This window comes from Argiope bruennichi, chromosome 7 (assembly GCF_947563725.1).
Source record: "Argiope bruennichi chromosome 7, qqArgBrue1.1, whole genome shotgun sequence".
Taxonomy (NCBI): domain Eukaryota; kingdom Metazoa; phylum Arthropoda; class Arachnida; order Araneae; family Araneidae; genus Argiope; species Argiope bruennichi.
In genome coordinates, this window is record NC_079157.1 from 88159711 (window position 1) to 88172931 (window position 13221).

General features: G+C 35.6%; 1 protein-coding gene and 1 long non-coding RNA gene across 2 annotated transcripts; both read right to left on the minus strand.

The window, feature by feature from the left end:
• Window positions 1-5380: 5380 nt before the first annotated feature.
• On the minus strand, window positions 5381-11283 carry LOC129975168 (uncharacterized). The gene is made up of 2 exons (XR_008785022.1): window positions 11194-11283; window positions 5381-5492 (listed from the first exon to the last, which is right to left on the minus strand). It is a non-coding gene; the product is annotated as an uncharacterized LOC129975168 (long non-coding RNA).
• An 18-nt stretch (window positions 11284-11301) lies between these two features.
• LOC129975467 (spidroin-1-like) lies at window positions 11302-12916 on the minus strand. Its single transcript, XM_056088529.1, has 4 exons — window positions 12885-12916; window positions 12834-12841; window positions 11370-12784; window positions 11302-11307 (listed from the first exon to the last, which is right to left on the minus strand). Exons 1-4 carry the CDS (start codon window positions 12914-12916, stop codon window positions 11302-11304), a joined length of 1461 nt encoding a protein of 486 aa, XP_055944504.1.
• Between the last annotated feature and the right edge of the window lie 305 nt (window positions 12917-13221).

The following is a 13221-nucleotide window of genomic DNA, read 5'->3' on the forward strand; positions in this document are numbered from 1 at the left end:
ATGGCTTGCCAACTGTATAATATGATGAATTATCTGTTGTTTTCAAGTTGGCATAATGAATATAAAATTCCCAGCACAAATAGAGATATTTTTAACTTTTACTAAAAGTCCCAAATAAGCAACAAATTAAAATAGAAAAGAATATAGTAAATAATTTAAACAGTGAGATTTCTACAATTTTTCTTCACTCTTTTGTTTTCTCTGAAAAATATCTTTGTATAGTACTTCTCTTAAATTCTTCCAGACAAACAACTTACGCCCTTATATACGGTTTTATTCAGACTTCTGCTACAAGCAACACAGAAGTGCTCCAGGGTCACCTTGACTAATATAAGATATCATGCTTCCACGTTATTACGATTCCTTGGCTCTTTGATTCAGTTAGATTGACGAACCAAAAGGATTAGAACCGCTGCTATACTTATATTTCAACTGCAAATAGAGAGATTCTCAGGTCTTTACTGAAACGCTCAAATAAACAACGTTAGATCGGAAAGAATTTAACAAACAATAAAAAGGGGGGGGTTCTACAATTTCTTTGCATTCTTTTAGTTTCTCTGAAAAATACCTTTGTATATTACTTCCTTTAAATTCCTCCAGAAAAGCAACTTAATCCTATGTATAGGATTTTATTTGGACTTCTGCTACAGGTAGCTCCTAAGTGCTCCAGGATCGCCTTGACTAATATAAGATACCATGCTTCCACATTATTAGAATTACTTGGCTCCTTGATTCAGTTAGATTTGATGGACCAAAAGAATTACAACCGTTGCTACAAATGCATTTCAACTGCAAATACAGATTCTGGGGCCTTTACTATAACTCTCAAATAAACAACGTTAGATCGGAAAGAATGTAGCAAATAATACAAACGGAGAGATTTCTACAATTTTTCTCTGAAAAGTATCTTTGTATAGTACTTCCCTTAAATTCCTTCAGAAAAGCAACTTGCTCCCATGTATAGGATTTCATTCAGACTTCTACTATTTGTAACACCGAGGTACTCCTGGATCACCTTGACCAATATAACATACCGTACTTCCATTTTATTAGAATTCCTCGTCTCTTTGATTCAGTTAGATTTGATGGTCTAAAAGGATTAGAACTACTGCTACACATATATTTCAACTGCAAATAGAGAGATTCTCGGGCCTTTACTAAAACTCTCAAATAAACAACGTTAGATCGGAAAGAATTTAACAAATAAAAAAATTAGGACAGAGAAATTCCAGCAATTCCTCATGACTCTTTTTTTTTTTTTTTTTTTACTTCCTCTTCGAGGATCTCTAAACTTTAAGGAATTTCTTCATGGAAGCCCTTAATTTCAAATTCACGAAGGAGTCAGCGCTTTCCAGAAAGAAACAAATCGAATGAATTTTCTGCTTCTTTTCGTTCACTCCTTTATCCCGAGTTAACGAATTCCATCCACACCCCACCCCGTCCTCCCCTTTCCCCCGAGTAATCAATAACCGAGCACGTGCTCCAGAAGACAAAGGAAAAATTGAATAAAAGGGGAGGTGTGAACTGTTGCCCGTTGAATCATCGGAGGAATTTTGAAGGGCTCATTGTACGACCTCGTTTTGTTGAAATAATGTTAGCTTTGTTTCTTTTTTTTTTCTTTCCATCTCTCACTCTCTCGCTCTGAAATATAAAGAAAAGGGGAATTTTATTGTTCGATCGAATGCCGCTTGATCAAAAGAAGGTCGTCTCACTTAAAAGAAAGGGATTATGGAATTCTTTTGGGACGGGAGGGTTTAAAAAGAGTTTTGCTGATACCGAATGAGAGCAGCGAGCGCAACAGGTGTTCTTTAAGGGAAACTTTAGATAATGAAAAAGGCCTTAGCGTTTTTCCCCTGATGATATGTTTTAGTGGAATGTTCAAAGTTTCTGAAGAAATAAAATACATTTTCAATTTTAATACATGGACCGTTGGGAGCTCTAGCATATTTCGTTAAATACAGGTTGAGTACAAATGATGGACCCGATTTTTTTTTTAAAAAATCATATTTTCGAAATTACTGCACATATTACAATAAGTGATATATGAATTTAAAGAGAAATATATAAAGTTTTTTTTCAGTTACAAATGTGCCATGTGTGACCCTCTTGTTACACGGCATACGTCCAATCTGTAATCCAGTTTGTTCCCAAACATTTTGTAACATCACTCTGTCAATGGTTCTGAATGCTGCACAAATGCTTTCCTTAAGTTCTGGCAGTGTTTTCGGCATTGGTGGAACACAAACAATGTTTTGTCTCAATGACTTCTTTTTGTGCGGTTAGGTCAAGGATAACAGACACAACAAAATGCTACAAAATGTTTGGAACAAATTGCATTAGAGATTGAACGCATGCTGTGTAACAAGAGGATCACACATCGGATATTTGTAACGGAAAAAATACTTGGCATATTTCTCTTTAAATTCATGTATCACTTATTGTAATATAAGCAGTAGTTTCGAAAATATGATGTTTTAAAATCGGGTGCATCATTTGTAATCAGCCTACATTATCTTACATTCAAAATGTTTGGATGGTACAGTCGCCAACAAAAAAAATGGAACTTTTCTGTAATTTTATTATATATTATCTCATCTTCATAAATTTAGAGTCAATGAAATGCCTCGAGAGGACAGGTTTTTTGCAAACAATAAACTGATTAATCAAATTAATTAACATAGTTAATTAGTTACTATCTCAAATTTTTTTCCATTTTCGGCTATCAGTTTTTTTTACTGAATCGCAATAAAATTAAGCTCACAATGAAATTTTATGGAATTTTGATGATAATTTCGAAAATTGTAGGATTTTGAAAAATATCGCTCCCAGCTTTAAATAAGCTTTATGAACTTTCGGCGATATCTCGGAATTTCTTTAAAAACTTTTCCACTCGCTTAGAGAAAATTATAATTTCATAAATTAAAATGCATAAATAACACAAAATTAATATTTTTTATGAGTTTTTAAAGATGAATGTAGGAAAAAAAAGGGAATTGTGATGTAGTAAAATTTTTGCATGGGAGCAAAGCTTAGATGCTAAAATATCGGAATTAAAAAAAAAAATGCGCGCATACCCAAAATAAGTTTCGAAATATTCACAAAAATGTTAAAATTAACACAGTCGATTTGCACCCCTACTTTTTTAGGGACCGTATATTAAATGAATTTCCATTTATAGGTCTACTTTTCATGAAACACAAGCTTTAATGAACTATTAAACAAAGATTAAAATTAATATCGCAGTTTGTTAAATTTTAAATATATTTTCAGATCAAACGATTTTAATTCAACATGACTTTTGCTTTCTTTATAAAAAAATAAATATTTGATTTCCCCGCAGACGATATAAAATTTAATTGCGGGATAAATTGACTGTTGAAATGTTCAATTAATTTTTATTCTTTACCAACATTTATCATTTGCAAGTCAATTAAACAGGGATCCAAGAAAATCTGTATCATTTCTTATCATTCAGTAAATTAACGCTGAAGTAAGAAAATTAATTATGACTTATTATTATATACTCATTGCCCTGATGTTGAACACATATTCGTAACTTTATTTAATTTGGTTGGTTAAAAATATTTTTTAAATGATTCCCTCAAGGTTATGAAATAATTTTCTCTTTTCAATTTCGTTTATGAAAAAACATAGTTTTCAAGCCTTTAGTTCGAGTTATTGTAGCATAAAAATGCGTTTGGCTCAATTCATTTGTATTTATTTGTCTTGAATACATCAGACGTTGCATAATAGAAACAATGTCCATCACTCTGTCATTCTAACAGTAGCATAAAATAGTAAACTTAATAAATCTTCTATTGGATTAATAATTGTATCCACCTCAAAATAAGTCTGTTCTTTTAATAAAAACCGATAATTTCATTGGCTTAAAATATCATTCCGATATTTGCATCTCACCAATTAGCAGGATTTTAAGAAAAAAAAGGGGGCGGGGGGTTCAACATCGTATTTCATTCGCCATAAAAATTAAGATTTATGTTGATTCCTTAGGATGGGAACAATTAAAAAAGCCTAAATGATGAGTTGATTTTAAAAGCAATGGATAAGACTATATATTTAAATAAAAAGAAAAAAATTATTTTGAATCTGCATACTTATAATAAAAATGAATCCGAGTCGTGCTGTTTGTTCCTCCGAAATTCATGTAATAAAAACGCGAAAAAGTCGAAAGTTACTACTACCAAGCGGAGATTTACTTAACATATGGTCCCCGGTGGATTTGCTCTTTTGGGGCGGAGATTTCAGCAAACAAAATTAAAAATATCTCAAGAACTGCTGTGAATTTAGGAGTGAAACTTAATACACATCCATAAAAAGATCTGCCGAATCGAATTATTCAAAAAACATAGATTTCTGTAATAGAAAAATTTCAGCATAATAGTTCATTAACTAGGTTAATCAGTTTCTTTATCTCAACAATCCTGTCCCTTTAAGCAATTTACATTGATACCAAATGAGTGAAAATGCGATAATAAATAACAAAGTTCCAAAGTAGGATCCGTTTTTTTGTTGTTATTGTTGATATCGGAACTATATCGCAATATCTAACGATATCTCTATGATATTATCCGGCTTTTAGATATGACTACATCATGGAAATGCCGTATGACATTTTTAGATTAATAGGGGTAAGTGACAAAAGCTTTATGGCTTCTCAATTACAATTTTCTATATATTGTCCTTTAATTTATTTTGTCGGCCACGTTGGCCTAATGGTAAGGTGCCGGCCTCGGAATTGCCGGTTTTCAGGTTCGGGACCCGATTTCACCGAAGAACCGTCGTGTAAGCGGGTCCGGTGAGCATTAAATACGTCAGGGCTAAACGTTTTCCCGCTGGCGTGGTATGGAAGTTTGGAGAAGTGGGAGTCAGCTCAGGTGGCGTTCATCATCATCTGACCGCTGTACTAAATTATGAGGTCCATTCAAAAATAGCCCTAGTGTTTCTTTAAAACTAGTTTTTACTTAGTTACTAGTGTTAAACTTTTAGTGTTGTTTTAATATAACTAAACTTAGTTTATTTTCATCAAAATAATATCCCACTTCTTTTGTAATAGAATTTGAGAGCTATTTTGAAGTGACCTTTGTAACCTTGATTCATTATTCGCTAATGTAGCCGATATTTGAATTTTAATTCTGTGCAAGAACCCCACCTGGGATGATTTTGGGATAAATTTACTATAATAATCCACATTAGTCATAATAATGATTTATAAATTCAAGAAAATTAGAGAATATTTATGTAATAAAGGTGTGTGTTTAAAACTACTTGTGGTAAACATTAACTATATGAAAGATTCAAAATAGTTGTGATACAATCGAGCAAAAAATCAAAAAAAAATCAGAATTGTAAAACATATATAAAAAAAAAAATTTTTATTTCCAATTGTTTTACAGTAAATTTCTTCAATGAGATTACAAGCCATGGATACAACTCAATAATTTTTTTCAATTTTGAAAATGTTGCCTTGCAGTCTGAAAAAAAGGAAATTAAAGCATTACATTCTCTGGAAAAATGAAAGCATTTTCATTAAGCATAAGAAATGCTTCGTTCTTTATATTCCTTTCAATAAAAATAAGCATATTTTCCTTAAACATAAGAAATTCTTCGTTCTTTATATTCTTTTCAATAAAAATAAACATATTTTCATTAAACATAAGAAATGCTTCGTTCTTTATATTCTTTTCAATAAAAATAAACATATTTTCATTAAACATAAGAAATGCTTCGTTCTTTATATTCCTTTCAATAAAAATAAACACATTTTCCTTAAACATAAGAAATTCTTCGTTCTTTATATTCTTTTCAATAAAAATAAACATATTTTCATTAAACATAAGAAATGCTTCGTTCTTTATATTCTTTTCAATAAAAATAAACATATTTTCATTAAACATAAGAAATGCTTCGTTCTTTATATTCTTTTCAATAAAAATAAACATATTTTCATTAAACATAAGAAATGCTTCGTTCTTTATATTCTTTTCAATAAAAATAAACATATTTTCATTAAACATAAGAAATGCTTCGTTCTTTATATTCTTTTCAATAAAAATAAGCATATTTTCCTTAAACATAAGAAATTCTTCGTTCTTTATATTCTTTTCAATAAAAATAAACATATTTTCCTTAAACATAAGAAATGCTTCGTTCTTTATATTCTTTTCAACAAAAATAAACACATTTTCATCTGATATCCTATCATTTTAACATTTGTTTGCCTTTATTAAAAATTTATATTTCGGACTTCTTAATTGCCGAAGGATAAATTGTACTTACGAATATAATAACTAAATTTAAAATAATATCTTTTCAAAGTAATTAACATTTTGTATTGGAAAAAGTTGCAAAATATGGACAGCCTAACCATCATTTGATGTGCAGTGATAGAAAATATGATAAGAAAAAAAGTGATAAGAATTTTTCTGAAGTTTATTTATCTTCAAAATAATGTAATTAACTTCGTAAAAAAGATCTTGTAAACTAGGTAAAATAGCATTTAAAAATTGTATCATCTATCTAGCTGAGGGAACTGGGATTTTTAAAAAAAATTCGACCACTAATTTCTTTAAGTACAAAAAAAAGCAAAAGCATGTTTTTAATATCCCAGTCAACAAGAAATATATATATATATAACAAACCCAAATATATATATAACAAATATATATATAATATATATATAACAAACCCAAATATGGCATTTTATTCTCAGCTTCATGTCTTCTTATCCTTTGCTTCCTTACATATTATACAAAACTGTCTTAGTCTTTGTTCCCTTTTAATCAACGTTTAGAGTCTTTATTATTGTGTGAGAATATGAAATTGTTTTGGCTTGAGATTTTTGAAACCACAAAATGCACGGGCAAAAAAATTGGCGATTTATTGTTTTTGAGGCATCAATTTTTCGCTTTTAGGGTTATTAGGAAATGATAAAGAAGGTTGTCACATTTGGAGACTTATTTCCGGTAAAAAGTTACAATTTAGCGGGAATATTCGCCATGTACCTGATTCTCCTATCTGGCCAATAAAGAGCAGGGTCGTAAGAAGTTATCGCCAGAAGAAACACAGAGAATAAAATAGTGATGAACGCGGAACAGCGACGGGAGGTATCGAAAATTATATATATGTATATATTAGGGTATTCCAAAAGTTTCTTTCTCATCACGCTATAAATGGCCTTATCTGGCTCTACTTGTGCAAACATGCAGGCTTATCTATTAGCCGTCCCAGAGCTTCAACTCTTCTACTGTCGCAAAGCAGGGATTACATCTCAAAAAAAGTTCTATTGTCCATTTTTTGGGATTGGAAATGCGTAATTTTGAACCGTAATTTCCTTCCTGAAGGTGAAACAATAAATTCTACAAAATACTGTCATCAACTGGATCAATTGAAAGCTGCCATAGCAAAAAAACGGCCAGAATTAATGAATTCACGAGGCGTTGTTTTTCTTCATGACAACGCGAGACCACATGTTGCAATAGTCGTAAGAGAAAACAGTTTACAGTTTGATTGGGATATTTCATCGCATCCTGAATACTTGCCTGATCTCTCTCCATCTTACTTCTTTCTGTAATTAAAGATTCTCTTCGCGATAAGCGCTTTAAATCCATCAGTAAAATAAAAGCGCATCTAGGGGATTATTTCTTGTCAAAAACACAACAATTTTGGAAAGAAGGCATGATGAGGTTTCCTGAGAGAAGGAAGAAGGTAATAGAGAAAGAGGGGTTCTTATATAACAAATAAATAGTATCTTAAACAGTAAATATTGCGTATTCATTTCATATTAGAAATAGGAAAGAAACTTATGGGACACCCTAATAGTATATACTTTTCATTATTATTTTTTTCTTTTTCCTTTAATTTAGTCTTGTGCCACTTCCTATGTAAGATAATTATATTTCATTAATATTCTTTGTAAATGCCAATGATTTAACCGAATAAAAGGACCATATAGCATTGCACAAAATCGGTAGTACTTCTTTGAAAGTAAGCATGATGCAACAGGATCAATAGTAAGATATTAAAATTATTCTGCAAACAAAATTGTGATGTAAAAAAATCAAAATTTAAAAAATTAGGAATAGTAAAATTAATAATTAGAATATAAGTGATAAGAACTTTGGTTAAGCATTAAACGTGAAATGTAATTTCTGTGTTAAAATGTCTATTCAATTTCAGTTAATTTGCACTATTAACAGCATTCGTTTATTATTATATCTATTTAGAGCTCGAATTCCGCATTTAACGTTATTGTTGCTTCAGTCGGTTAAAATGTAATCTATACTCTTATGTAAATTTATTCCATATGATTTAAATAATATTTATAATGGCATTGTATGTACCAATTAACTCTCACGTAATTTGGAGAAAGAGAGATCTAAACGCTCATATATTAATATTGTTAAGGAAATCATTCAACTGATGTAAAATGAAAAAAGTCTGTAGTGATTGGATTTTGAAGCGTTAGGAAATAAACGTTCATAGATGGCGCTAGAAAACTAGCGCGAGTGTAATTAAAAGAGTGATGTCATTCGAGTGTTTGCTCTTGTATTAGAAGGAGTTACTGAGCAGAGTAACTCGAACGAATCTGCAATAAATTTGTTAAGTTTTCTATTTGCCTAATTTTTTCAAAGCACTCACGAACCAGCCACGACAAAGTCCGACACGCGAAATACTGAAAGAAGAATTTTTATGCCCTGAATATTCCCAAAACATAGAGCTCAAAAAACAAACAGTAGCATAGTCAAGACAAGGGCTGTAATAGCCTGGTGGTAAGGTCTCAGCTTCGAGACCGGAGAGTTTCAGGTTAGAGACCCGATTCCACCGACAAACCATAGTGTAAGCGGGTTTGGTGCAAGTTAAATCCACCAAATGTCCTCTAGCTGATGTGGTGTGGTAATTTGGAGATGGGGTACCAGCTCAGGGGTCGCCCTCGTCATCTGCTCGTGGTTAAAAATTACGAGGTCAGTCCCAAAATACCCCTAGTGTTGCTTTAAAATGGGACGTTAATATAATTAAACTAAACTAAATAGTCAAGATAAACTCAGAGAATAGGACATGAAGATATTAATGACAATAGCAGACCGTAAATCTCTAAATAAACCGACTGTAGTTGTTTCCCCAATAATTTCTCGCTTACTCTCTAATAAACTTATCATGCCAGAGAATCCCTTACATAGCACTGGTGGATAATAGTTACGAATATTTTTTGGCGTGAATTTAGCATTTTTACTGCATCTATCGGGTCATCCTTGGCGAATTATTTGGCGATTAATCCCAAGAATGCATAAACAGTATCCAAAAATCTATTTCATATTTTAGATGCATTTTTCTTCACTGATTGAAAAAAAAATTGACACGAAACTGCACTTCTAGTTAAAAATTCCATACCGAATTTGATATATTTAAGAATGTCTTTTTTATTATTATTATTATAGCATTTATTTGTTTCTGAAAATACAGTAATCCTAATTGTAGCCATGATTGAATCTTTTGATATTATAATCACATATCAAATTTCATTTCTCAAACTCATACTGGATTCACTGTCTCGTATACAAAAGACACACAGTAATGTAATCATCTAATATCAACTGAACCAGACAATTTTTGGAAAACACCCAGAGCTATTTCTCCATATGTTATTAATATTTGTTACATTAGTGCTTCAAAATTTGATCATAAAAACTAAAGTCTAATCAGCCTGAAAAGTCTCCCCAAAACTTTCTCGAATACTCTCTAATAAAGGTGTTGTCTCAGGGAACATTTTGTAAAGCTCTGGCGTATAATAGTTCGAAAAATTAACCTTTGGCGTGAATGTAACATTTTTACATAATCTATCATAACATTGTTGGCGAGGTTTTTGGCAATTAATCCCTGGTTTGAGTTTAATAGCATTGAAAAATTGAATTTGTGTTTTATATGTGTTTTTTCCTGCCGATTGAAACGAAAATTTAATACAAAACACCCATACCAAATTTGATATATTTAAGTTATTGCTTTTTTGAATTACCGTGTTTACATGCTTATGGAAATATAGACAGTCAGAGAATCAACCCGTAGATGGATTAGTTGTTGACTGGGACAGTCAAAACGGAGTGTCTACTCTATAGATTTTAAATCTCTGTACCAAATTTAATCTATCTAGCTCTCTTCTTTTTGTGATTATCGTGTTAATTTATATTCGCACAGCCAGACAGACGGACTTCCTCTGAACAAATTTTGCACAAAATTTGATAGAAATCTATAAATTTGGTGCAAGGGCCGTATACCAAATTTAAACAGTCTAGCTCAAAGCGTTTTTGAGTTATCCTTGTCACAGGCAAACGGACGGAGGAAGGACGGTCATTTTCCAAAGATGAATTTTCTGAACTCAGGGAAGTTTAAAACAGGGAGAATATAATATAAAAAAATCGATTAACATTAACATCGATTCATCAAAATATCGATTTCGAATAAATGGTGACTTCTATACATCCACTATACTATGTATACGAAAAAGTAAAAACAGTAAAAACTCCCTCTACATTGAATATTCCAAAGAGAAAAATAATAATGTTTTTAGAAAGAAAAGTATTCCGAGATTAAATGTGTAAAATAAAGAGATTTTTTTTTTCGATTCAAAATAACCTAACTCTTTAAAGTGTTACAATAAATAATATTGTGGAATGTTAATCACGTAATTTCTATGCACATTTATTATTGCTATTATCTTCTTTCCTTACTCAAATGCTCGCTTTAGGTTCAAAAGTTATTTACATTGTCTGCTATATAAACTTTCTCATATATTGTCATACATTAAAATATGTTTTAATAATAAAATTTGATTTAAAGAATTTCATTTTTACCTTAACGTTACAAAAATAGCTTTGCTTATCATTCATCATTCATGCTTACTGTATATCGACATTTGCCGATGTAAACGAGAAAAAAAAGATATTTAACACTTTCGAATGCACGTTTAGTTATACAAAATATCCTAACTCTTAATAATACTTCCCAGAGAATATCCATATTTGGCAGATGATATTTATATCTAAGCAATGCACGTGAAGAGATAAAATGCTCTCAATATAAATTTTAATACTTTTCATTGCATCCTATAATTGCAATCTTAATGCTCGCCCCCAAATGGTCTAGTTGTAGGCGTTAAAGAGTAGAAAACAAATGTCTTACCTCAGAACCTTCTTGGATTATGAAGAAACTTAGCAATGATCACGATCATGTTCATGATGATGATGATGTCCGTGACCACGATAACCCCAATAAGGATATCCCCAACCACTAGTTCTTGCGCCTGCCCGAGCTCCAGCAGCGGTTCCATATCCGCCAAAATATCCACCACCGCCTGCAGCTGCAGAACCAGATGATGCTCCACCACCATATCCGCCAAAATATCCAACACCACCTGCAGCTGCAGAACCAGCTGCTGCTCCACCACCATATCCACCAAAATATCCACCACCACCTGCAGCAGCTGCTCCAGTCGCTGCACCACCACCATATCCGCCAAAATATCTACCACCGCCTGCAGCCGCTGCACCACCACCATATCCGCCAAAATATCCACCACCACCTGCAGCAGCTGCTCCAGCCGCTGCACCACCACCATATCCACCGCCTGCAGCTGCAGCCCCAGCTGCTGCTCCACCACCATATCCACCACCTGCAGCTGCTGATCCAGCTGCTGCTGCTCCACCACCATATCCACCGCCTGCAGCTGCGGCTCCGCCACCACCATATTCACCTCCACCTGCGGCTGCGACTCCAGCTGCTGCTCCGCCACCACCATATCCACCTCCGCCTGCAGCTGCGGCTCCAGCTGCTGCTCCGCCACCTCCATATCCACCTCCGCCTGCGGCTGCGGCTCCAGCTGCTGCTCCGCCACCCCCATATCCACCTCCCCCTGCGGCTGCGGCTCCAGCTGCTGCTCCGCCACCACCATATCCTCCTCCCCCTGCGGCTGCGGCTCCAGCTGCTGCTCCGCCACCTCCATATCCACCTCCGCCTGCGGCTGCGGCTCCAGCTGCTGCTCCGCCACCACCATATCCACCTCCACCTGCGGCTGCGGCTCCAGCTGCTGCTCCGCCACCTCCATATCCACCTCCACCTGCGGAAGCGGCTCCAGCTGCTGCTCCGCCACCACCATATCCACCTCCACCTGCGGCTGCGGCTCCAGCTGCTGCTCCGCCACCCCCATATCCACCTCCCCCTGCGGCTGCGGCTCCAGCTGCTGCTCCGCCACCCCCATATCCACCTCCCCCTGCGGCTGCGGCTCCAGCTGCTGCTCCGCCACCACCATATCCTCCTCCCCCTGCGGCTGCGGCTCCAGCTGCTGCTCCGCCACCACCATATCCACCTCCGCCTGCGGCTGCGGCTCCAGCTGCTGCTCCGCCACCTCCATATCCACCTCCGCCTGCGGCTGCGGCTCCAGCTGCTTCTCCGCCACCACCATATCCACCTCCACCTGCGGCTGCGGCTCCAGCTGCTGCTCCACCACCACCATATTCATATCCACCTCCACCTGCGGCTGCGGCTCCAGCTGCTGCTCCGCCACCACCATATTCATATCCATCTCCACCTGCGGCTGCGGCTCCAGCTGCTGCTCCGCCACCACCATATCCTCCTCCCCCTGCGGCTGCGGCTCCAGCTGCTGCTCCGCCACCACCATATTCATATCCACCTCCACCTGCGGCTGCGGCTCCAGCTGCTGCTCCGCCACCACCATATTCATATCCACCTCCACCTGCGGCTGCGGCCCCAGCTGCTGCTCCGCCACCACCATATTCATATCCACCTCCACCTGCGGCTGCGGCCCCAGCTGCTGCTCCGCCACCACCATATTCATATCCACCTCCACCTGCGGCTGCGGCTCCAGCTGCTGCTCCGCCACCACCATATCCACCCCCTCCTGCAGCTGCGGCTCCAGCTGCTGTTCCACCTCCGCCAGCGGCGGCGGCTCCAGCTGCACCATTTTGAGCTTCAACAAAGTTTCCTGGCTTTGAGAGGAAGGATAGCGCGAAAAGGCTGCAGATCTGCAACGGAAATAAAAGGAAAAACATCATTAAAGAGTTTTTTTAATAAAACCTGTTCCAAAACAATTATGAGCATCTTCCTTTTTTCTGAATAACAATGACGTTATATAGCTATGAAATTCAACCTAATGCATGCAGCCGATGTTACAAGATACGGTGAACTTTTGAT

Excerpts from the sequence above, each read along its gene's own strand:
- LOC129975467 (XM_056088529.1), bottom strand. The coding sequence starts at position 12,916 with ATGGTGGTGGCGGAGCAGCAGCTGGAGCCGCA.